At 50.1% G+C, this 26,002-nt stretch overlaps 2 protein-coding genes across 6 annotated transcripts in view; one reads left to right on the plus strand and one right to left on the minus strand.

Annotated features, from left to right (window-relative positions):
* Positions 1-21,142, minus strand: part of INSYN2A (inhibitory synaptic factor 2A) — a 58,546-nt gene extending 37,404 nt beyond the window's left edge. The window contains exons 1-2 of one of the 3 annotated variants that reach the window (XM_027063393.2): positions 20,953-21,142; positions 879-2,052 (exon numbers count right to left, since the gene is read on the minus strand). In XM_027063393.2, the coding sequence (XP_026919194.1) occupies positions 879-2,047 (1,169 nt within the window). In that variant the 5' untranslated portion in view covers positions 2,048-2,052; positions 20,953-21,142. Of the gene's footprint in view, positions 1-878; positions 2,053-5,403; positions 5,546-20,952 lie in introns of those variants that run through there. The other 2 variants (XM_053207852.1, XM_053207851.1) reach the window with 2 other exon arrangements.
* DOCK1 (dedicator of cytokinesis 1) overlaps positions 1-26,002 on the plus strand; it is a 524,727-nt gene that overhangs the window by 253,470 nt on the left and 245,255 nt on the right. The window lies entirely within an intron of this gene.

Below are 26,002 nucleotides of genomic sequence, written 5' to 3' on the forward strand. Positions count from 1 at the left end.
AAAGCCCGGCAGTGAAGACAAAGGCTGGTAAGCCGTGGGCACCGTGGAACTTTTGTTTCAGCACAGCCCGCTGCCAGACCCATACGAGCCTTCCTAGCTAAGGGCTCAAGACTAGCATCCTATCGTTAGGTCATTTAAGTTTGCTGCTGCACAGTTTAAAAGATGGGGAACAAAGTTCAGCAGTCTGATGTCAATGCCTGACAGCTCGGGCTGCTAACTGGGTCTGGTTCCCCCTATGGTGCAACTGCACGCACAAAACCACTCGGGGAAAGGCACGTCTCCTCGTGACACACAGACAGGGCTTGCCCGAGGGTGGGCATTGCCTCTAGGAGCTCCTCACAAGGACAGAGAGACATCTCCCCTATTGTGGGAAACCCTAGCCCTAAATATCAATGTTCTTCCAATGATTTAATATAACCAAGTCAGCATTTGCTTTGCAGAACGCCACCTCAGTTCTGTTCTCTACCATAACCCGATTCCTATGAGGCGAGGAGCGTCTGATTTAGAGAATTTGGACTGGCCTACCCTGTGAGACGTCCTCAGGGTCATCAACCTTTCATCACAGGGCACACAACAGAAAGACCCAACAATTCATTCATTCAAACTGTCGGCACATGGTTTGAACTCCAGGCCAAGCACCTGAACGCCAACCATCAAATCAGTCTTCACGGCGAGTACGCAGTGATGTCTGGCATCGTACAATAACCTCGGGGCCCCTCTGAGCTCACGCCCTCCTCAGACTATCGCCTTTGCGCAGAAATGCGGAAATGTCAGTCTCACTAAGGATCTGGGCCTTGGAGGCTACCGAGGGACCCTGGGTGGGCTGGGCGCGGGGGGATGAGCCCGCATGGCTTCAGGGGAAATGTGGGCATACATACCCTTCCCGGTGGGCCTCTCCTTTCTCCAGCTCCTGAATGACCCCCAAGAGCACTTTGATGGTTTCCTGGCTTGAGCTGATCAGGTCCTCCATCACCTGGAGCTGTGCTTTCAGGTCGACGACTTCCGTGTGAGGCACGATTTGTCGGGATTCTCCACCCGCAGCGGCCGCCGCGGCGCAAGGCTGGCCGTCCTCCCCCGGCGGGGCCCGGGTCTGCGTGGGCCGCCCGCTGCATTCGGGGGACAGGCACTGCATCGGGGGCGAGCGGGCCGCCGCGGGTCCCTGGAGCCCGTTGAGACGCGAGGCTCTCCCCCGCTCCTGGTCGGCCGCCGGGCACAGGGGCCACTCGCTCGCGGTGGCAGAGTTTGACAAGGCGGCCTCGAGGGCCTTTGCGCCGGGGGCAGGTGCATAAACGGCGGCCACCTCCGTTTTGAACACCGTCCCGTGGGCCGGCGGAGCGGCTTCCTCCGTGTCCGGGGTCGCCCTGCCGTGCTTCGCTCTGCCGTGCAGCTGGTGGTCGGGCTCCCGGGAGGAAGGCCGAGCGGAGTTTTGGAGAGGCTCCTCTCGGCAGCCGGGCGCATCAGGGTTTTCGCCTGGCTCTGCGCAGTTGAGCCCAGCAGGCTGGTCCAGCTCATTCACGTGTTCATCGGAATGGAAAACCGAGGCCGCCGTCTTGTGCACCCGGCCGGCACCCCAGGGCCGGGCCTCCTCCCCCGCCCCTTCCTCCTGCTTCTCCGCCACAAACCCGTTGTTTTGACTTTTAAAGGCATCCGCAGCCGGGATGCTTTTGAGATTCCCCTTTTTGCGGTCCAGGGGGAAGGTCTGGTAACACTTTTTCAGGTCCGGCGAGGTCTGCACGCCTGTGCTCTTGGTGACATTGGGGATGGCCCTCCGCGCGGGCACGGTCATGTATTTGCGGTAGGCTGCTCTGTAGGACACGGGCTTCGCCTCCCGCTTCTCGCCGGGCTGTCCCGCCGCGAGCCGTGAGTCCCTCTGCTCATTCTGTGCCTCGCAGATATCCTTAAAGCGCACCTGCAGGGCTTTATTCCGCTTTTTAATCTGCCGGTTGGGATCCAGGGCGTATCTCATCTCCAGGGCCAGGCAGGCGGCAGGTTCGACTTCGCTCTCTGACGTCGTGAGTACGCATTTGCCGGTTTCCTTACTGACCATGATTCCTGCGTTCAGAAACATCAACACAGGCGTCAGTGGGACGGAAACACACACGCGAGCACAGGCACACACAGCTCCTAGCTCACCTCGCTACTGCCTGCTTCCTAATTACTTGTAAACAGGTGAGGTTGGCCTTTCTGTTAAGGAAAATCAGACAGGCAGAGAATCGCTGGCAGGCACAGCTTGAGATGCTTCTCCGATATTAAAGCCTGCCTGCTTTTCCATGTGGGATACACTCGTTTCTTTTGATAGTAATGCATGTTTCCCCATTAGACAAACCTGTTTTACTATATTCATCAAGAAACCCAACGATGCTGCCTCTTCTGCCTTCAAATTATCATTTTGCATACACGCCTCCACTTCATAGGCAGATGGCTTTCCAAATGCATCTTATTCGGTTTGGGCTTTTACTAGTTTTTTGAGGATGACGTGATTAATCTATTACTGGAATCCAGGAGAATTGGTGTTTTCTTATTGGGGAGTCTAGGTCCTGATCAGAGAGATCCACGTGGAGCGCCCTACGATGAAGCAGGGAAATAAACCTCTTTGTCTGTCTTTGCCAACACGGGCGCCATGGGACAATGGGCACACTGCTATGGGAACACCAGAAACGGTTAATCTTTGCGGTGTGGCTTGCTTCTAATGGGTTAACGCTAACCCTAGAAAGAACATGGGTTCCCCTGCATCGATAAAGACCGTGTTAGCAGCTCTGTTCTTTGATTCTACGGAGAGTGGTATTTGAAAAAAACACTAAAAAAAAAAAAAAAAAAAAAGAGATTATTCATTCTAGAATCAAGTTTTGTGTTTTGATCCCAACCTCTGAAAACGAAAACAATGGTGGTTGTTTCAGTATTTGAATCCCGAAAGAAAATAAAATCACAAGGCTTTATGTTAATCATGCAAATTCATCTTGGGCTGAATTATTAAATGCATCTAAAAAGGTGCAGGTGGCCGATGATCCCTCTGGGGAATACCAGTGGGGTAAGTGCCTTCACTGTATCAGGCAGATTCACAGCTGCTCATTGCACGTGGAAGAATCTTCTTGAGGGCCGAACTTAAAGGAAGAAAATAGTTATGTTGTTTGTGAGTTAGCGCTCTGGAAGAAAACAGTCAGATGGGAGGGACCGGGCTGTACAGGGCCCTGGCCTTAGAGCAGCACGTCCAGAGAGGCAAGGTCACAGACGTGAGCCAGATGAACAAGAAGGGGGCCCAGGCTGCACTGCCCGGTGCACGCGCCAACAGGCCCTTCGGGCTGTCCGGGGTGGGGGAGCCCATGAACCCGATACTGAAACCTCCAGGAGCACTTTTCTGGAAATGTTACAGGAGCTGGGTGAGGGTATGGGCCGCCCGGGGCTCCGCTGATGTGTGTAGACTATACCTAACACCTTTAGTGCCGTGTGGTCCATTTCAAGGAGAAAGTGGGGTTCAGAGAGGTTATGTCACTTGTTAACGTCACACAGCAAGTAGGACGGACATACAGGCAGGAGCAGGATCCTGATCTCCCTGATGTCTGAGTTCATGCTGTTTCCCATAACCTCAGGTGTCCAACAGAGAGGCACCTCCCCACATCCTTAATTCTTATTGGGGTAGGAATGCATGACACTGGGCATGATCGTCCGGTGAAGGCAAAAAGTGGGGAGAAGCCCAGAGCCCCCATGTGAGCGTGTTCTAAAACTGCCGCTCCTTGCAGCCTGGGGACTCTGCAAACTGGCCCTGGCACTTTGCAGGTCTCCGCTAGAGTTACTGAACAGAAGGCTTAGAGAGAACTTAATTATGTCATCACTTATGCCATGAGGATGAACCGGCAGTCACGTTGGAGGGCAGCACAAGTGAGCTCTGCCGAAGTTGCTTTAGGTCGGACCAGGGTTTCTCAGCCTTGGGACGCCTGGCATTTGGGACCGGATGACTGTTTGGTGGGGGTGCTCTTCTGCGCACGTAGAAATGTTCGGTAGCATCCCAGCTGCTGCCCATTAGACAGGAGCACCTTCCCCGTGCGCCAGTGACCTGGGGAGAGGGGGACACGGCCGCCCCCAGGTAAGAACCACCACATTAGACCGTGCCCCTTCGATGGCTGGAGTGTGTCCCCGCAAGGGAAGGGCCTTCCTTCCACCAAGGTGAATGGCCGAGAACAGATGGCAATGCCCCGGCTCCCGGGGTGGGGGATGGGTGTTCTGGAAGGTGCCTGTTTCGAAGGGCTAATCTGGAAATGACCCAGCTCTATGCCTAGCCAGGAGGGAGCCACACCCTCCTGCCACTGCCGCATCTGTGTTTCCTCTGACAACAGAATTACCCCCAAACAGTCGCTCTCCTAGGTAGTCTGGAGAAGACCGAGAATAAGCCTTCTTTGGCTGTTAGGCTTTACTGGGCGCTGAGGATCTCCGGAGGCCTTTGTAATTTGACACTTGAAACACTGGGCGGTTTTGGAGAGAGCATTACAGGAAGGGAACAGACTAGAGCCGCATCATATCCTCGCTCTGTGTTGGGAAGACGAGATTCTGGGTGGCGGGTGGGATAGAGAAGGCCTGCTAAGGAGAGATAATATATATCTTTTACAGACACTTATCCCAACGGGTTAGAATGATGCACACAAAAGGACTTGGTGTGGGGAAGGTATGGGGAACATGGGGGTCTAATGAGAAAATTAAGTCTTAACCCTCAGTCTTATCTCGTAGTCATTCTTGAGCTGCCTTTGTTGTCCAGCTGTGTCAGACTGTATTGTCCCATCATTCTGCAGAAGACCTTCCTCCCAGGGAAAATTTGAAAGGGAGAGCATTTTTACAAAAAGCAATTTACTAGTAATTTTTCAGCCTTTTCCCTGCCACTACTGAAAAATGTGTGTCTGAATAAGTTTGTCCTACCATGCCATTCATCATCGCGATTTGCCAGGAACTGCACCGAAATAATTTTCTTACATCCGTCCACTGGTTTGGAAAGATATTCTGCATCTTGGACCCAACCATCAAACTAATAAAACAAATCAGAAAAATTAATTGCCAGTGGCAAAATAATAATAATAATAAACAACTCCAAGCTCCTCTCTGCTTTACAGGGAGTTGCTGAGTATATAAAAATCATTTTCTTATTAGTAAAGATGATGGTGATACTTCAGATTCTTTTGCTCAGTGTAGTTTGTTGATGCATTCGTTTTTAACTAGAAATGGAATTGTCTTAATCTCACCGATAAGAAAAGACATCAAGGAGTTCTTGTTGTTGACTTATTTGGACCTCAGATGGAGATCTGCACACCTTTTGATGGCTGGGGGGGCATTTACTCTAAAGCTTTAGGATGGAATTTTCCTGGACACTGAGAATTACTTTCATATTAAATGGTTACACCTTTCTGGGGGTTCACTTACTGTTTATTGGTGGGGGGGGGGGGCGGTGCTCAGGCTGGTAGTGATGGTTAAGGAAACGGTTTTGTCGTGAAAGGACATCAGGTGTTCCAGAGAAGACATTCCATAAATCGAGGCTTCTGGCCCATTGTATTCATTCATCATCCCTTCGTTCATTCAGCGCATGAGTGTGCACCCGTCCCGGCGCGAGGTCAGCGTGCAGTCCACATGTCCGCCTGCTTCTAAACAAATGCTAACATTCTCTGCACTTCACTTGGACTTTCTCCTTGACCCTCAGGACGGCCTCCCAGGGGAGGCTCTCTTACTATCCTCAAGCTGCAGATAGAGAAATTGAGGCTTCAGATTTTTTTTTCTTTCCTAATTCGCCGAGGGTCCCACAGCTCAAGGGCCCCACCCTGCATCCCTCTAAATCCCGGGCATTGACCTGCTGTCCTGCCCAGGGAAACCTGGAGCCTCTAAAGTGAGTGCCCTGCAATGAACTTCAGAAAGCATCCAACGGCTGGACCTCCTCTCAGCGACTTCCTTGGCCTGTTTGTCGCAAGGCATGTGGGTGCGGGTTATGCGGGTTATGCGGAGAACCTGCAGGTAGTTCCCAGGAATAAACCTGGGCCCGAGCACAGACTCAGGCCCGTGAGGGCCACCCAGGGTGTTGTGGTCCTCCTGAGGCCACAGTGGCATTTCAGCCATGGCTCGCCTTGGCTATGTCACCTCTGAGCAGCATGGGCTCTGGGTCTTGGAGTTAATCTCTTGGTCCCAAAGCAGCAGGAGTTCATAAAGTTTATTTTTCATAAGAAAATTGTGTTTGGGAAGTCATCGGACTGTGTCGTCTTGAGGTGAAGGTGGCGAGGCACGCTTGAGCCCGTCTGGCTCGGGGAGAGCTGGGGGTGTGGAGGAGTGTTTGGAATGTAAATGTCTTAATTACCCTCAAATTAAAGTGCATAATCAAATGTGAGTTGTAAATATATAAACCCTGTATTTTTAGATTAGTGATGGAGAGTCATCTCTGCGTGCTGCTTTAAATTAATAGCTTATATAAAAATGTTCCTTCCAGCCCAAGGAGTGATAAGTGGAAACAACTAAATGCCTAACAATAGGTAAACGGTTAAGTAAATTATGGTGTACGTTCACTCAGTGCGGCCATTAAAATGATAATTATAAAGATTATTTAGTATCATAGAAAAACACTTACGAAATAATGTGAAGGGAAAGAAAGCAGTCTCCCAAATTGTACTGGAAGGAAATGAACGAACATGGTCACCGTCGTGGTGTGTGAAGATCGGGCATTTGGGGAGATTTATCTTCTTCCTTCTGTTTTCCAGTTTTTGTTGAGGGAGCCTTAATATTATTGTGTTGTTTGCCAATTAAAAACCGCAGGGCGAAGTCAGTCCGCACCTCAGGCAGAATGACAGGATCAGGCCGCTGGAAATTACACATACTTGCATCACAATAAGAAAAACCCAGAAATGATTAGATTTGGGTGCGTGCAGCCTCCCAAAGGTCACCTTTTATTGTTGGGAGGAAGCTTTGAATAAAGGACGAAAATGAATTTCAAAGCACTGATGTAAGTGTTAGCGTGTGGAGTACGTGTGCAGATGTGCACACGTGTGTGCACAGAGCTGTGTACCTAAGTGTGCGTGCACAGGTTAGGAGAAGCGGCGTTTGGTAGAAGATACGTCGGTTTCCGAGCAAACTCACTGCTGGGGTGAGACCTGCCATCTGTTTTAATTAGACGTGAAATGGATTTGACCTATAGTCTGCATTATTTTCTGAAGTAACCTGGGATCTCAGCAGCTGACAGGAGACTCTCCATTGGATTAGCTCCATTCGGAAAGTGTCTGCACTACCGGGAGGTTTCCAGTTTGGCGCTGTGTGGTGATCTATGTGGCACGATGCAGCTGACTGACCGTGGGGGCTGTTGAGCACCTTGGCCTTGCCAAGACGGCCCCTAGTGTCCCATCAGTCAGTGGAGATAGCAAAAGCGCTAGGTAAGCAATCTGAAGAGTCTGGAAGGGGACTGTATGATATTATTGGTTTTTCTAGTGGCTTTCCCGCTGTTGAGACACCTTGGAGTCACAGATGCTGGCTGGAATTCAAGATTAATTGGGTCAGCATTTTATTCCATATGCTGAGGGAAAGCCTGAACATTAGGCCAGTCAGAATGGCGGAGGCGGGGGGGGGGGGGGGTGGGGGTGGAGTGGGGGAATGAACCTACCTTCTTTAACACTCCGCTTCCTGGAGGGAAGGGAAAGAGGGACAGGATCTCCCCCATTAAATGAACTCGTTTGTGTTGTGAAATGGTTAAGTTTAAGGCCTTCCTTAACAGAAGTCCTCCCTTCCTCAGGGCAAAGCTAACTGCTATAGATTTTGGACTGTGTCTTAGTTAGATTCATTATCCCATTTAATTTCCTTTAATACACTGAAATGATATTTTTCCAGACATTTGTTCACTTCTTCAAAGGTCACTGATTCAGAGGACTAAAACGGGGCAACCAATGAAAACCGACACCCCTCTGAGATTGAAAGTTTAGGGAGGAGGCCGCTCCCTTAGTGCCAAGGCATGTGGGCAGAAACACCGCCCGATCGTGGCCCGTTCCCTTGATTTGTGGAATATTGCAGTAAGGCCTCCATCATTACGAACCGATGACCGTCCAGTCAGAAGGAGGGAAAGGGGGCACTCATGGAGCTTCCACGCAGGCTTGTGGCAGAAGGAAAGCTACCCAAGGCGGGGCCCCAGCTCACACATATCTGTGATTTCAGATAAACACATTTCAACCAACAGAAACCCTACAGTCAATTACTTCAGCCACATAATGTAAATCAGTGTTGCCACACCGACTCACACTGGCCTGTTTCTAATGAGCAGGGAACCATCTAATGAGAGGAAGTGAACCATCCGTGTTATACATGGGTGCTTGGGGTCTGATGTTGAGGCTATAGAGAAATCAGAACGTGGCCCTCTTCAACAAATCCGACGTTTTTCTTCATTTGTTTCACTATTTACTTAGTTCTTTGATCTTCAGCTTATACTGATGTTAACCTTTGCTCATCCTCTGTCCAAATGGAATCTAAATTAGTAGAAATGAATTAGCAAAATTTTATGATGTTGGCAAAAATCAACGGGGAGAAATGCCTCCTCCAAGTGAGATGTTACATCAGTGTAGAGAACAAATTTTTTATTTGTGGCAGTTAGCTTTGCTAATTGATAATGTCCAAAGAGGGTCCAGAAACACCGATTCCAACAACCCACCAAAATCACATGTAAGATTAGTAAAAGGAACTAATTTGCCTGCTCCTCTCTTCTCCCCAGTCGGCATGACAACTAGACACGATGTTGAATGTAAGTGCTCTAGCTTTGAATATAGCTCATTGGTTCGTACAGATCTATGTAGCTAACGTCCCACCTACTCTCCTGCCTGGATGGCTCCAGGTAATTAAGCAACAATCGTTGTTAGTTTGGAGCTCCAGAGAGGGTGGAGTTAGGTGGCCTCCCATGCTTAGACTCCATGGGAATCTCAGTGGAAAACATGTACATAGTGAATGAACTTCGGGGTAGTTTTGCCTTACTCATTGTGATGAATCTGTATTTTTTTTTTTTTTTCTTACTAAATGGCATGTCTTCACTCATGACAAATCCTTAAGCTAAAATTAGGACATTGATTTTTCCAAAAAATAAGGATGTCCGCAGAGTTTATGATTTCCCTGCTGTTTCTCAGAGTTGAATCTCAAGATACTGTTTGGGAACCCCCCAGGGCAGGGCTTCTGCTTGGAGGTAACCGGTCACTGCAATTGCAATGATTTAGAGTTGGAGATGCAATCTATCTTTCTGGCAAGACCATGTGAGTGCCCATCTATTACCCTCAAAACGGATCTCCCTTGTATTTTTCACCGTAGTGCGTCTCCTGTGTTTCCTTGGCCTAGCCAAACCATAGACTTTGCGAGGTCTTGAGTTTACTGCAGAGGTAGCTAAGAAAGAAAGGGAGAAGTGAGCCTTTCTTGTGATCGGTTTCTATTTATAAGCGGACAGCAGAACACAGAGAAATTACTGCCCCAGGAGCCCACTGTACAGAATCCTAACAAGAGGCCACAGACCATGACCTGAGATCCTGGGGTGGTCCGTACTCAACCCAGAAACATAGCTACTATGCTCCCCTTGGCCACGCATGGAACAAAGGTACCTAGTGTTACATACAGGACTGAACGTGGCTTGCAATGGCATCTCAAGACGCGTCTCCCAACTTAGGATGGTGGTGAGTCCCTCGCTGTCCATTGTGAGGTCACCCTAGCAGGTGCTGGCAGTACTTGGCCTGATTCATTCTCTAATTTAATTCTTCGAAGCCAGTCTTCTCTAGGTCCCAGTGATTTTTGTTTTTCCTTCCTGTTCCTTTACCTGTGGGCTTCTTCCTTTCTGTGCCCACTGCTCCCACCCTGACCTTGGTGTTCTCACATCCCCTGCCCTCGGCTCTCTATCCTCCATCCTGGAGGTTCTGCTCATCCAGGCTTCGAGTTCCTGCACTGTCTCTAGGACATACCGTGGGCAGCACCTGCTTTGTGTCTTCAGTTCCTGTGGCTCCTGCTCCAGGACCGTGCTTCTCACCTGCTTTCCCCAGGTGGTCTCGTTTTGACGGTCCATTTCTACCCCTACCTTCTCTGGCTTCTCCAGCCCTCACGCTGCCTTCACTGACACGAGGGGTAGCACCTGCGTGTCTGGGGTGACCCGGCACCACACCAGGTGCTGGGCACACAGGAAAATGAGGCACAGTTCTGGGGAAAGACGTGCGTCTATCGATAGCACCAGCCCACTGTGCCTCCCCAGGAGGTGTGCAAGAACCGGCCTAACGGCTGAGTCACTCCCCTTTGATGCGTGTCAATTCTCTCCTTACACAAATATAAGTGATTGTAGACGAGGTCCCTCTAAGCACCTCTTCTCTCCTGAACTCAGTCAGCTTTGATAGGTAATTGGTCTACGAATATAATGATATACATCACAGTATCCTCACAGCTGGGGCCTTCCCCATGGATTTTTAGAAGGCTAAAGATGGGTATATCATATTGGTGGCTTCTAAGGATACTTTCTGCGTTACCTGAATCTTCAGATCAGGTGGAATGTGGCTGTTTTCTGAAACCTGGGTAGGAATTAAATGGGTGGAAGGGAGAAGGATACGGTTTCCTGAGGTTCATAAGTAAAAACCATGCTGAGATTTTTATCTTCTGAATCTTGGCATAACTATCTTGAGTTTGAGTGTTACAAAGTATTACCTTAAATTTTCTTCTTCGCCTGTAGAGGTGAAAGAGAGGACCCATACAGTCGCAGAAATGAGTACATGGTTCAGAAATGGTGTATGCATCAACCACGCGAGACTTTAAGGACGCCAAACCCCGCATAGTCAAAAATCTGCGCGTCACTTTTCACGCCCCCCAAACTTAACTGCTAATAGCTTACTGTTGACTGAAAGCCTTACTGATAACATAACCCTGATTAACACATTTTATATGTGTTATGTGTTATATTCTGTATTCTCACAATAAACTAGAGAAAAGAAAATGTGACCAACAAAATTATGAGGAAGAAAAAAGTACACTTATGTACATTTACAGTATGGTATCGAAAAACAAAACCCCAAAACTCACCTATAAATGGACCCGCACAGCTCAGACCCATGTTGCCCAAGGGTCAGCCAGATGGTATATTTAACCATGAGGTACGGTGGGGCCCCTAACGACACGTGTTGTAGTAAGTATGACTTGCTGGGGCCTGCTATTGATTAGTTCTTACGTTACCCAGCTTTGTTCTCGGAAGTGGGACACAGCAGTGGTAGGATTCAGTAAGAATTTAATTCAAAAATTGCAATAGCTTGGGATAACAAAAACATTTAAAAGTGTGGAATCTCGCTAATCTCAGCCTTCTAACTGGACTGTGGTTTTTGCTACAGAGCGGGGGAGCCATTGGCCTGCAGGGGGGCGGGGGTGGGGATCCATGGACGGTCTGGAGCACACCTTTGAGTCCGGTGACTTCGGAAGGGTATGTTGGGCACACGGCTTTTGAATGAAACAAACCCCTTTCATTTCTCCTTACTTTGAATTGAGTACACGCTATGTGAAATTGTACTCGGTACCTAAAATCGGTACTTAGGAATGTAATCCTGCACGACTTTTTGTTCATGATGAATACAGACAGGAAGGAAAAGGGGAATGAGGAAATAGGAGAGTGGGGGGGAACGTGAGGGTGACAGCCACACAGATGGACCGACAGACAGACACAGGAGAGGAAGGCTGATCCTCAGGGAAGTTAGTCCCAGTAAACCACGTCACATCCTGCTTGCTGTTACTTGGAGCCCCTGCCGTCAGCTATTTGATTCTCTTTCAGGGGCCGTTGGAGCGGTCCCTTCTCATCCTCTCCAGAATGGAGCCTGACCGCTTATCCAGGCTAGGACAGGCATCCGAGGTAGGACATCATACGGCTTCATGTTCTATGAAGCCCCCAACACAGTAAGTGAAGTGTTAAACCTAGTGAACAATCCTACTTTAAGTTTATATGTCTGGGTTCTGCTTCTGCCTTTAAATCTCTCCGAGACCCTCCTGGATCGGATGACCTTTTCCTTCGCGAGGCTTGGGAGAGAGGGGCCGGATGGTGGGGACGGATTCTGTAGGTTCGTGGAGACAAGTTAGCTCCATAGTGAGTAAGCAGTGCTGATGATCAGGAAGCGAGTCTCTGCATACATCACAACCCTAAAAGTACTTTTTCAAAGGAAAACATGAATCTTTCCAAAACCTTAAGCGACCCCTCTTTGCTTTGGCCTTCTTGAAGCTGTGGACGGGAGCAGAGGTGTTAAAGAAGTGGAACCTTTTACAAGTTTTGGGGTTTGTTGGTTTGTTTGTTTCTTTTTTTTTTTTTTTTTTTTAAGCATTTTCAGATACGTAGAAGAGACTGGATGGAGGCTGTGCTTCCACAGGAAACAGAGAGACATGATCCTCCTTAAGGGTTCTACCCCTGTGCCCATCTTTCTAGAATAAAATCTATCAGTCCCCACCCCAGTCCAGATCAGTCAGAATTTCTGGGGATGGAGACAGGGCGGCCGAGATGGATGTCATCATCCATCATGCAGAGCCTCCAGGCCGCATGTTTTGTCTTGTTTTCTTCCCCACCCCCTCATTCTCTTCTCTTCTCCGCCGAATCGCTAAAGCACAGAGCAACACGGGGTACATAAAGGTACCTGTAAATATTTATTGAATGAAAGGAATAGTGAGTGATGTCCCAGGGGGGCGGGCACGGCCAGCCCCTTCCATTTTGTCCAGAATGAACCTGGGGCACAGCCCAATGCGGGGTTGGTCACCAGCACTGCCCAGGCCACGGCTAGCAAGGTGGGGCCTGCAGTGGGGGTGGACTCACATTCTGCAGAGGGACAGTGAGTGGCCAGTCATTTGTCAGGGTTTAAAATAAGGGGCCGTTTGGTTGTCACTGCTGCCTTGTGGACTGATTAGTGAACGGCAGATTCCAAAGAAATTGGCACCTGGCAGGCTAATAGCAGGAATAAGGCATCTTCACACCTCTGTTCTTTTGACATTTCTGGTTGGGGATGTAAAACATCTCGAATTCTGTCCCTTCCTAGGAATCCCACGGCTGGGGAAAGCTCTCCCTAACCATGGATCTGGGCTTTGAGATCTGGGCTTATACATTGGAGGGGGAGTACTCAAGATTATCTATTTAAGATTCTCACACCCTCGGCTTTTCTGGACATAGCGATTCCTGCGTGTGTTTTCTCCTACGATCGTGAAGAACTGGGGTGTAGAGACTGCCTGCCTGATTGAGTTCTGGCCCTTCCTTGAATCAGCCTAGAATCTAGAGCATGTTACACAGCCTGGGGGGATCATAAAATAAGAGTTAATACTTCTGTGGTGCTTGGCACAGATCAGTTACCCTTTTGTGCTTTATGTATGTTCTAACAATGGGTTCTCCAAACTCTCTCGGAAGGAGAGGTTCCCAGTTGTTGTTGTTGTTGTTTTAAAGTTTATTTATTTATTTTTTAGAGAGGGAGAACAGGGCAGGGGCAGAGAGAAGGAGAAGGAGAGAGAATCTCAAGTGGGCGCTGTGCTATCAGCGCAGAGTCTAAAGCGGGGTTCGAACCCGCGAACCGTGAGATCACCTCTTGAGCTTGGAATCAAGAGTTCCACGCTCAACTGACTGAGCCACCCGGGCGCCCTGAGGTTTCCATTTTTTATAAAGGTGGAGACATCGAGGCACTGATGGCAAGTCAGTGACCATGGCCACACGGATAGTAACCGTCAGAACTGGGGGGACAGGTGCAGACAGTGTTGCCTAGACATTGCTCTCAACACTCCGATCTGGGACGAGGGCTCAGTCGGTCAGTGCCTTTAAAACCCTCAGAGTGCGGTTCTGGTGATGCCGTCTCTGGTGGCGAAGGGGACACTGATACGAACGACACACTTAGAACATGTTATGCGTGTGGGCGACACCAAGTTCAGTCCTTGACAGAAACAATGCTTAAAGGTTTCAACCTCGAGTGGCTGAATGAAAGTCTATACTTGTCTTAGTTTTGTTTTTTTTTTTTTTTTCCCAAGCCGGGCACACCATTGGTCCCTCTCACTGACTCTTCAGGTCTAGAGTTAGAACTGGTGCTTCGATGTAGCATTGAATGATCGCTAGGAGCGATTTAATGATCGCTAGAGCCTGGAGCCCTGGCTGACGGTCCATTCTCTAACACTCACTCGGCGGCTGACCCTGCGCCACAGAGGACCTGCCCCGCGCTTCCTCCGCTCAGTAAGAGTGGGCGATATTTTCATAGACCCAGTGTTCCGACCATGCAATAAATTCCATCATTCAGCCTCACCCTGGGTATTTTTGGCACACTAGCAAATCCGGTAGACACAATAAATAAAGTGGAGTTATACTTAAAGGAGAGTTAACTTCATATACAGAGACAAATATAAAGAACAGGAACAAAGCAACTTAAGCAAGGATTGAAACCACGTCTGTGAAGCCACCAAGCTGACAGCCGCCATTAAAACAAACACACACAGGAAGTGATCGAGAAAGGCAGCTCTCACTGGGCTCTTCGATGACTGGAAAAGTCAAATGAAAAATACGGCCTGACGGTATTTTTTAAATTTCAAATTCTCTACACCGGCATGTGGCATGAACTTTTCTTGGGAATGATTCCCGTCCACACTTCTCTGAGCTGTGTGAGACTCAAGTGCATGATTAATAGGAAATGGCCATTTGTGCCATGTGATTTCAACGAAGGAAAAAGAAAGAGGGCAAGTCTTTATGCAGCACTCTGCTACTGGTAACAAGGAAGTGATAAATCGATGAGCCTGGCCCAAAGATCCATGGAGTTGATGTCATGATGTGAAACTGAGTTGCGAGGTCAAGGCCGAGAGGCAGACAGGTATCTTCCAGTCAGCCTTCAGTTGACTCTATGAACTCTCCAGCATTTTGGTAAAGTGGCAGTGAAAGTTCCTTCCAACCAAAAAAATGGTTTGGGGGTATAGGAACATTGTATGTGTCTGATGGACGTGTTAGAATTTCTCATTTCTCCTTGTTGTTCTTTTACTCTAGTAGTAGGCCAATAAACTCCAACACTTTCTTCCTTTAGAAACTCAGTTTCTACCCAAGTGAATTTTTACCAGAGAAAACTCTAAGGTTGAGTCTGGTGGTAGAAAAACCCAAGTCTTGGATTCCTTTTTCTTGCCTAAACGCCGTGTAGCCAGGTGTGAGGACTGTCCATTTCTAGAAGCAGGCTTCCTTTTTACCACCCTCTCATGTATTTCCTTTTAATTTCTACTACAAAAAAATGTGCAACTTCAAGTGCAAGAGAAAAATTATTGTTCAATCTGGATTCCCTGAATTTCTAGCAAAATCATTGATGAGGTTTATTGTTAGTAGCCTCATTAAATATTTATTAAGCATCTGTTATTAGGTAATACTATTCTTAGTCCTTCAAAAATTTCTTTGTCTTGTGAATCCTTTACTCCATTTTCATTCTCTTCTTTGAAAGTATTTCTCACGTTGGTTCTAAGAAGATGATGAAACTGTATTTTTTTGAAATAGTATTTCTGGTTCGAAACTCAAAGTCAACTTTCTAATGGTCATCATATCTTTTCCCCCAAACGTGCTGGTTCCCTGACTTCCCTGTTTCCATCTATATCACCCACCACCCTGGTGGTATCTTTAATCCCGTCTTCATGTTGCCGTGTTATAGAGATCTGCCGTGTGGGATATTTCTCTCACAGCTGTCCCCTGACATCTCTCCCTAATGCCACCACTCACCCTTGGTACCAGTTAATTCTCACCTGTTATACCCTTTCATCTGGTTCATCTCTAGCCAACAAGACTCAGTCTTCTGGACATGTATGGTAACTGTTCAAAGCATTCACCCTTTACCCATAGCTAGTGAGTGGAGGCCATTCCTGTCCTACTGGTTCTACCTTAAACTGGCTCACACTCCTTCTTCACTCTCCGATCCTCACCCCTGCACCTTTGCCTGGTGTCGCTTCTCACTCTTCCCGTACAGATCTCCAGCTCTGAGCACGTGACGAATGGGCTTCAGGTCCAGGATTTGCATGTGCTGGGCTCGGGGGTCCAATCTCAACCTTCGTCCCAGCCAGGGTGTTGCTTTCTCTCGGGTACCTCCACGTGTGCGGTCTGTCCTATCCCGATTCTGCCTCCCACCTCCTTTCGCCCTCCTGGACTGGAGCTTCTTGAGGAACCTGTCACTTGGTTTTGTGACACTCACACATTGTCCTGGCCACTGCTGCTACTGCTCAGTACATTTCCATGAACGAGTAGTCCTTTGTAGACAAAACCGTCCTCCTGTCAGTGTACCTTCCTTATGTGTGCCCATTTTTCAGAACCCAGGTTTTATAATTCCAGCACATTTCCAAGGACACGAAAGCCACTTACTATGAAAGCAAGCAGATTTCCTAAAGCAAGTTAAAGATGACCTAAGGTGTTTAGTCTAACCACTAAGGACACATGGAAAAGATAAAGAAACGAGAAATTGACATACACATGCTTCCCAGGGAACAACCAGTGTGGAGGGACCCACGTCACCACTGAAATGACGAACAGAGACTGGTCAGTTTCACGGAGGTCGGATGTGAATGTGATGCATCTCCACAGTAGTTGCTTCACCTGAGCAGCCGAAATGAGCAGCTGAGGCCATCAGCCTCCTTTCCCCCTCATTCCCTCTGGAGTACTGAAGAGAGCAACTTTTCTTTGTGCAGCATTTGTGGCCTCCCAAAGTCCTTCTCATGTCCCTCGTATGCTATAGTTTATGGCATTCCATCTTATGCCCAAGGCTAGATTATTAAGGACTGAATTGGAATTTTCCATAGTAACTGCAGCATAAACTTTGATTAGCATCTTGCCATGGTGTTACCATCTTTAAAAAATTTCTTTTCCCCGGTCATGGCTATAAGAGCGTAACTCAGGTGAACGTAGTGTGCCAGCCTGATCCCCTCTCTGATCTTTTCTGACCCACACCTGAGTAACAGCAAGATGATGTGGTAAAGAGAGTAATGTGGATGTACAGTAGTCTGAATAATCCGATCAATATACTAGAAAAGCAATATTCACGAATATTGACTTCGGGGATATTTCTTTTCCAATTCCTTTTAAATATGGTATTAGTGAAAAGGTGTGTAATTTGGAAACACGATCCTTCTTGTCCCTAATAGCTGCTTTTCTATATTCAAATTAATTTTCTCTCTGTCCCAATTAGAGCTGAGAATATGCACTCAGCAGAAAGACACAGAACTATCAGGTTAGAGTGTTTTGTTTTTATTTTAGATCAGCAGTTTGTCTCTTGATGATATCTCTGTATACCTCGAAGCCCCTCAGCTCATTCATTATCTTATGAATGATGTCTGAAGTGCACAGACTCAGACCCACGCTGAATATCCTGATGGCTTATGGAAGAGGAAATGCTGATTGACTTTATATCAGGAATTGAATTTGGCACCAGGACATGTGTCCTGAAGTCATGGTTTCTCTTACTCTGAGAGGTACGATTCTTGGTCGCTTGGAGACACTTCGGTGCCTCTGGATCTGAGGCAGATACAGTAGCATACATGGTCCAGAGGTTCGAACCTGTACTTTGTATGGGTTGGCGTTTAACGTGAGATGACGTCTCAACAGTTTGTTTACATGAATCCTGGCAGGGTCCCCACAACTTGGTCCCAATCCGCTCCTCTGACCTTAATACATAAGATGCGCAACTTTTAAAGTAAATGGACTATGGTGGCTCAGTCGGTTAAGCATCTGACTCTTGATTTTGGCTCGGGTCATGATCTCATGGTTCATGGGATTGAGCCCCATTAAGAGCGCATGGCCTGCTTGGGATTCTCTCTCTCTGCTCCTCCTCTGCTTGTGCGCGTGTGTGCGCTCTCTCTCCAAATAAATAAACTAAAAAATAAATGGATGAAAAATTATGATGTTTTACTATGTTTATGCTATAAGTGAGCTCAAATGTCGAAGAAAGGCTTATCCAAATGTTTGTATGCGAATTTCACGGTAATAAAAGTGTTGTCATGTAGTATCAATCATATTAAATTTTCCTTTAAAATATTGAAGTCACTCCATAATGTTATGAAATATTAAAATCAAATATGTGAGGAGACTGAGAAGGATCTGCTTCATAAATTATGTCAGCTAATTTGGGGCTGGAAGCAAAGGTCTCAATGGAATTACGGTGGGGAAGGGTTCTTCACATTTATGAAGGAACTGTTTAAAAAAGATGCCAGTTTTGTTTGGGGAACCCTAATAACCTCCCTTTCTCCCAGATGACTGTGGTTTGCCTCAAATAGACATGTTTTTTTTGGTTAACCACCGGATCGGTTATGTAGCAGCCTTGACGTGTTACCTGCTCAGGTGTCTGGTGGGCTGGTCCAGAGCTCCAGGATACCAAATCCCCACTGCCCCTGCCCCTGCCTTCCTCCGCGGATGCTGGTCCGTAGACCCATCGCTGTGCCGTCTAGCTGTGATTTCTTTATCGTCATTCCCCGGGAAGTAGCCTGTCCCCAACAGTAACTAATCTCCTCATACAAGAGAGCTCAGTAGTTGCTGCTCTAAATGAGACAGCCATGGGTTGGAACAGCCAGGAGAATACAAATGTCTAGCTAAGTGAACGCATCTGTCCAGCTGGTCTGCTGTGATCAACTGTTCTGAGAATCATTTTTATTTTCTGACTGCTTATTTCAATGTGTAGGAGTCTTCCTGGTAGACTGATGCCTTTCATGCACAAGCCTTTCAGTTACGTGCTTGTTTACTTGCATTTTTTTTTTTTTTTTCTTGATCGAGGGAAAAACAAGACAAAAATCCTCTATCCTGCCATGGGGAAAACAATTGTGGCAGAACAGAGAAGCCCCCCGGGCAAACAGAGTAATAAGGGTATCTAACTTTCCACGGGGCTCTTTGGAAGCGATTTGTGCAAAGCCTGGAACTCTCCGGCTTTTGCCTTCTTTGCCTATCTCAACCAGTATTTGTGCTCGTCAATCGGATAATGGGCCTGATTGAAGTAAAAGCTCCAAGTCCTAATCACAGTAACAAAAAAATGAAGTCGTGACAACTGTAGGAAGTTCAAAGGCATACTCTGCGTTTCAAGGGCATCCTGTCTTTAAGCAGAGGTCTTTCATTTGGCTAAAGAAATTAAACAGAATCCTTCTGTCTTTAAGGAAATGGTGAACTGGGTGAAGAAAAGCCCAAACTCTCTGTAGCTAGCATAATTTATGCAAAATCATGCAATTAGCGATAGCTGTGCTAGACATTTTTTATCCACATGCGCCTCCAATAAAACCCTCGTGAGAAGCAGTGCCACCTAATGTAAGTAGTAAACATGGGTAGTAAATTACTAATATCTGGTGAGGCATGCAGACGGCCGGCCTTCCATTTTTCCTTTGAGATGCTTGTGCCCATCTGCTAATCATTCTTGCAACAACAACAACAACAACAAAGAGGCAAGGATAAATATGAACTTTTCTTTGGAAAGTGACATTCAACAGGATATGAATGCAATAAATAGCACAACGTGAATCGTACAAACCAGCACTTTCCGCCTCTGCAAAGTGAAACGATGGTTACTTTCTGCTCGCTCTGTGGCAGAAGCTTAACAACGTTAGAGCACTTTCATACATGTGCGACTCGTTGGGAATGGCCCAGGTCAGGTGATTTGGGTGGGATTTTTTTCAGTCAAGTCCCCTTCGCTCTAACCTTGACAGTCCCCCACTGGCATGTGGACAGGTAACCGCTAGCCAGTCCCTGTCCGAGGGAAAACCTCCCAGCGCATGGACCCGACCCTCTGCCAGTCTGAGCTGTAGTCCTGTGAAATGCTAGTGTGCGTTGATAGCCAAGGCAGGGCTAGCCCAAAGTTCCTTCCCACTCTGGCCAGTTCACCTCAGGATGCTTCCGCAGGATTTAAGCGCCCAAGCAGACAAGGTCATATTAAACTGCTCTACTGCCTTCTCCGGCTCCAGCCCCCAGGCACAGACCTGCGGCGGGAAAGGGGTCGGGGCAGAAGCCCTGCTCTGTAGATGAGCCAAAAAACACCTACTTTCTCCCCTATTTACTCCAGAGGCGCCTCTCCTCCCCCACTCCTGGCATCCCCTTATCGCCAGCTCCATCTGCCCATGGCATATTTCTGGGTAGGAGAATGCTGAGGTCACAGGGACAGGTTCTTCATCCCGGCGCTGGAGACGCCAGCTGGGAACCCTGAGCATGAACCAGCAAGACGCAGACTCTCGCTCTTGACTTTGGGCTCCAGGCGCTGCCCCGGCCCCGGGCCGGCCCGCGGGCACCCTCCTCCCTCTTGCCCTCGCCCGCCAGCAAGCTCGCTCGCTCGCTCTGCAGCATTGGTTGGTTTCCCACGCCTGCCCCGGGCTGACACGGGATGCCGCGCACCCCGAAGGCCCGCGGGCACCGACCCGGGCCCGCGGCCCCGCGAAAGTGCCAACCCGAGCGAGCCCTGGCGCCACGGGAGGAAATGGGCATTTCACGTGGGCATCTGCCTTCGCTCCTGCTCGCTCCTCTCCTTCGCGGCCGGCGTCAGGGCCCTTCTGCTCGGACTTATCCCCACCCCACCCCCCACCCCCGCCCCGAAGTTAATCAGCCGTACTTGCCAGTTCGCTTTAGTTTGGAAAATACTTAAACACCTCGAAACGTTCCGGGGACGCGGCCGCCCGCGATCCCCCAGTTCTGCCTGGCCAGGGCTCTCGGGCGCTCAAGAGGCTGTGGCGTTTGTCTAGAACCGACAGCGTAGACATGCAGCCCCGCTCCTCCCAGGCCGTCGCCAAAGTTGCCAGACGCCCCTCGGCGACCCAGCCGCGCCAGATGCAGTTGCATAACCTCGCCCGCCGCCCGGTCCGCTCCTGGCCGCACCGGCGCGTCCTGGCCCCGGGAGCCGCCGAGTCCCCGGCGAAGCCCGTTTGGGGGCGAGTGCGAGCGCCCGACCGGGGTCGGCGCCCGTCCGAGCGGTGCTCTGCCCGCGGCCAAGTGCAGCGGGCGCCGGGGCGCGGGAGGAGGGCGCGCGGGGCTCCGCTTACCTTCCGCTGCTTACAGATAAGTCGAGGTCGGTGCGGCGCCTGGCTCGGGCATGTCTCGCCGCGGACCCGGGCGAGCCTGGCGCGGCGCGGAGCACTCCGGGCAGGGCATCCGCGGCGAGGCTCGCCGGGCTCGCGCGGAGGAAGGCTCGGCTCCGGGGACTTGGCCGGCTGCGCGCCCGCCGCCCGCCCCCTCCACCGCCGCCGGCCCGGCCCGCCCGGCCCGGCCGGCCCCCGCGCCGCAGCTCGCGTCCGGCCCGGCTCAGCGACGCGCGCGGGGAGGCAGCGGCTCGGCCGGCTCCGGGGACGCCCGCGCGTTCGCTCGCTGGCGGCGCGGCGGAGCCAGCCACAGCCACCCGGCGCCGTGCTCCTCCGATGTCCTCATTTACTGCAATTGTCTTCGGCGAGATCTCGGAGCCGGGGCTGGCAGGCGGGGGCGGAGAGGGGGAGGGAGCGGGAGGGAAGTCCTTGCAGCCGCCCCCGGGTCCCCGCTACTCCGCGGAGCCCGGCGGCCGGAGGAGAGGGCGCCGGAGCCGCGCGCCCGCCGCCTGTGCGCCCGGCTGGCACCGAGGCGGGCGGAGCCCCGGGCCCCGCGGGGCGGGGGCGGGGGCGGGGGCGGCGCGGGGCCCGGCGGGCCGCGTGCGCGGGGTGGGCGATCCGGAGGGAGCGGGGCGGGAGGGAGTGGGGGAGCCCCCGCCCGCCGACGCCCGAGCCCGAGCCCGAGCCCGAGCCCGAGCCCGAGCCAGAGGAGGAGGTGGAAGGAGCCGCCGGCGGCTGCCGCCTGTGCGCGGGGCTCCACCGCGGCGCGTCCTCGGGGTTTCTGGGCTGCAGGCGGCGCTGCGCGGCCCGGGAACTTGTTGAGTCTACCCCCCCAGCCGCCTCCGGAGCAGCCGGAGGGCGGGGGACCCGGCGTTTTCTCTCCCGGGAGGGGTGGCTGGGGTCCCCGCGCGATGGCTGCCGGCTCTGCCAGTGGGCCCAGCCCCGCGGGGCTTTGAAATCCGGGAGCTCGGGAAGGGGGGCGGGGAGGGGGCTTAGGCGTCTGCCCCCTCACCTGCGGATGGCTGCCTAGTGGAGGCCAGGGTCAGGGGCGTGCTTCCTGGAGGAGTCCACCCTGGGGTCAGCCTCTGTAAGTGGAGGCCGACAGGCAGGCCAGCTGTGAGTGTTGAGGACGGAAGGGGGAGTGCCTTCTGGGTCTGTTGCCCGCTGACATTAGGAACACTCCAGAGCTGGCGGCAGGGCCGCTCCTGATCGAAACCCCCCTCCCTCCCTGACACACACACCACTGGCCTGCAGATGCCACAGGGTACGTGTTGCTTTTGTTCCAGGGCAGAGTTGAGCTCACATGGGGAGGAAGCCGGCAGGGATGCATGAGGAGGTATGCCCCACCCCTTCAACAAACCCGCCAGATCCACCAGTGGGGGCGGGGGTGGGGGGGTGGGGTTCTTCTGAGTTTTTCCTGGCAGACCCTGGTTGGTGCCTGGGCCTGGGACTACGAGGCCAGCTGGCCGCAGGTCTCCTGGCTCCCCCAATTTTCACAGGCTTGGGGCTTGAAGTTCATTCTTCTCAAACGTACTTGAGAGTGGCCACGTTCATCAGTGTATTTCCCAAGAAAGGGCAGACAAATGGCGGGTCCAAGGGCAGAGACATGCTTGGGGGGGGGGGGGGCGGGGAGATGGGAAGACTGGAGGGAAAGTACCTTCGCAGCCTCTCCAGGTGTAGGTGCAGGTGTGCACGCCTCTGCCTGTGCATCCTGGAGTCCCGGCCTCAGCCCCAGCCCTCAGCCTGGGACCCAGCGTTTGCTACTTCCTTGTTCCTTGAGCTGGAGTGAGCCTAGCATCATGCCTAACACGGTATCTGTTCTTTATAGATTGCTCTACATGAGATGCTTTATTTGTCTCTATGTGGTGCTTGGGGCATTGTGTCCCAACGTTCCAGAAGAAAGATGACCTAAAACCTCCTCGTTTCTCTTCTTACCTCTCAGCCTCCTTTGGGACACAAGTCTCCAGTCCTTTGGCATCCGGAGGTACCCAGGAAGGGAGTCCTGAACCTGTGACTCCAAACTCTGCCCACTCACTCCTTTTATCGTCTTTTCCTACTCCCCATCCCGAGTTTCATTTTCAGCCTGTTTACTTCTCTGGCCGGCCCACGGTGCTGCTGAGAGCCGGCTGGAGACATGTGCGAGCAGATACATGAACCGCCCGGGGACCCGTAACCCCCTGCTCTGCCTGGAAGGGACCCGATGTTGGGCTGTGTTGGACTTGGGGGACCTAAGATGCCAGGTGGGAGGGATCATTGCCACGGATCGCGCCAGTGTAATTCCCCTGGGGGTGTGCTGTCGTTATTGCAGACCCAGTATTTCTCCCAGTGGTCCGGGTAGCTTTCTGTAAATCTTGCTTTATGGCTAATCCATAAAATCGAAATCTGCCTTCCATCTCTTAAACATGTCACTGTAAATAAAGCTACCAGGAAATACTGAAATTGTGCTGGTGGTAATGGACAGCTAAAGTTTTAGGGGCCATGAGTGAAAACAGATAAACATGAATGCATGCACGGGAGGATGGAACGGAACCACGGGGGGCAGTGTGAGCTGGCAGGAAGAAGGCTCCAGGGACGGTGTTATTTGAGATCCACATGGTGTGTAATTCTAGGAAGAAAATGGAAAACTGTAATTGGCAGGTTAGAAAACCCACTTATATGAAGAAGAGAGTTTAATGAACTTCTTAGTGTCATCAAGACTACCTTTAGGTGCTCAATTGTCTAGGAAATTCATAGTTGTTTTTCAGTTTTTCAGATCACCGGTATTCTCCCTCTGTTTTGAAGTAGGAAACCGTCGGTCTGCTGTGTTTCTTAATTGCAAATCTCCACACATCACAAATGTAAATACTGACAAAAGCTTGTTTCACCATACCTCTGCCTATGGAGGTTCTACACGGGTGAGGTTAATGGGTCATCATGTTCTAATCTTTAAAGCGAACACTGTGCCAGAGGCTGGCTCGGGAGACCTGGGCCGGGGAGGGGGGTGGGGATTCAGCATCTTGCAACCTCCAGCCCCCGACTCTGTTCTTTTTTACGGATGAGACATCTGTGTTTTTTAGGGTCTAGGATGAGTTGTTATGTTCACTTCTCGTGGGAAAAGAATTAAAGTTGCTAGAGAGTAGATTCATTTTAGGAATCAATTAGGGAAAAATTGGTTTCTTGCATTTCCCTTCCGATTTTTTGCTGAGAAAGATGGACTTGCAAAGGGAAAAATAGCTCCTTTTAAAGTGGGATTTCCTGAAGCAGAAGGACCCGGAAAATAAAGAGACAAGATGGTACGAGAGAGATGACTAAGAAAATAGTCGAGTCTCTCTTCTTTAGGCTTCTTCTTGTCAGTGTGCAGGTGTTGTGCAGAGGATTGCTGGATTCCAGCCCTACCGTTGAGTAAGTTACGAGGTCTCAATTTCCACATTAGAAAAGACAGGATATACAGGGGTGCGTGGATGGCTCTGTCTCTTGGGCGTCTGACTTTGACTCAGGTCATGATCTCACGGTTCCTGAGTTCGAGCCCCGCGTTGGGCTCTGTGCTGACAGCTCAGAGCCTGGAACCTGCTTCAGATCCTGTGTCTCCCTTTCTCTCTGTGCCCTCCCCAGGTCGTGTGCGCTCGCTCTCTCTCTTTCTCTCTCTCTCTCTCACAAATGAATAAACATTAAAAAAAAAAAAGACAAGAATATACAAATCAGAGATGTACTCGGATGTTTGGCACAGTTTTGTCCATCCAGTTCCAAACTGGAGATTACTCAAACACGTGTCAAAAGTAGGATAGGTAACAATTCCTGGGTTTACTCATGCAGTAGACTACTATACAGCAAGGAAAAAAAGTAACGGCTGATGTGTGCAGTAATGCCAACGACAGTCACAAACATGATGCAGAAGAAGCCAGACGCGACAGTATATGTCATAGGATTCCATTTAAATGAAGTCTCAGAATACAAAAAAAATAAAACAGTAGGACGGTGGTTCCCTTTACCCTGGACCACACTACCTTCTGTGGTGCTGTGTTATTCATATATTGAGATTGGTCTTGCATACTTGATACAGATGGGAAAATTAATTGAGATGCTCTCTCTCTCTCTCTCTCTCTCTCTCCTTTTTTTTTTAGTAGGCCTCCTTTCTGTCTGGGTATAAGCATTGCCTTTGCAGTGTCGATACACATACTCCCCTAATCTACCCCTTTAAATGAATTGGATTATCAGTCAGTGAAGTTCACTTGATTTATTGCTAATCCGCAAAATTGCTGAAGCCACGTTCTCTCCAAAACCCAAGGTAAGAGAAAAGAGGTGTCTGCAAACGTAGTGCTGTTCCGGATGAGACTTCTTGCATAGCTTTGTATGGGAACTTACGTTTTTGGGAGTCTCGTACCGAGCATGTGTCTGGCTCTCGGATGCAGCCCTGATGGAGTTTGCTTTGGAAATGATTTTCGTACCTCGTCCTTTAATGTTCTAAGTGACTCTGTCGGGTGAGTCCGTGTCTGTGATGGCAGGTTCCGTCCTTCAGTTCAGAAGCTATAGTAACGGACCAACTGTGCTCAACCCCAACAAAGGAGAAGTAACTTGGGTCGGCCTGAACCTGGAGGGGAGAGATCAGTAACGTCAGGATGCTTTGCTCTTCTCTTTCAAGAACAAGACTTCATGCTCAAAGGGTCTCCAGCCAGAGCCAGACCTCCTCTTTTGCCTAGAAGACTTGCGAGATAGCCCTTCTGAATCATTTCCTTTGTCATTTGCTGCTCAGGCATTCACTCTCTGCTTTCTGGACTGGCTTTCTGAGCAACGGAGTCTCCCTCTGTGTAAAGCCCCAGGCCTGTGGCTCTCCCATTGTCCTGGCAACAAAGCTGTGTTTCCTCCTGGTGGGAGGCAGAGCTGTGTCTCTGAAGGGCGGGTCCGTGCCCCAGGGACCCTCCCCACCCGGAATTTCTTTTCCTTCCGTGATGAGCGACTAGAGATGGCTTGTTGGCCCGGAATACAATTTGGTTTGGCACAACTGAACATCACACAGATTAGTTGAAATCCCTGGTTT

This window comes from Acinonyx jubatus, chromosome D2 (assembly GCF_027475565.1).
Source record: "Acinonyx jubatus isolate Ajub_Pintada_27869175 chromosome D2, VMU_Ajub_asm_v1.0, whole genome shotgun sequence".
Taxonomy (NCBI): Eukaryota; Metazoa; Chordata; class Mammalia; order Carnivora; family Felidae; genus Acinonyx; species Acinonyx jubatus.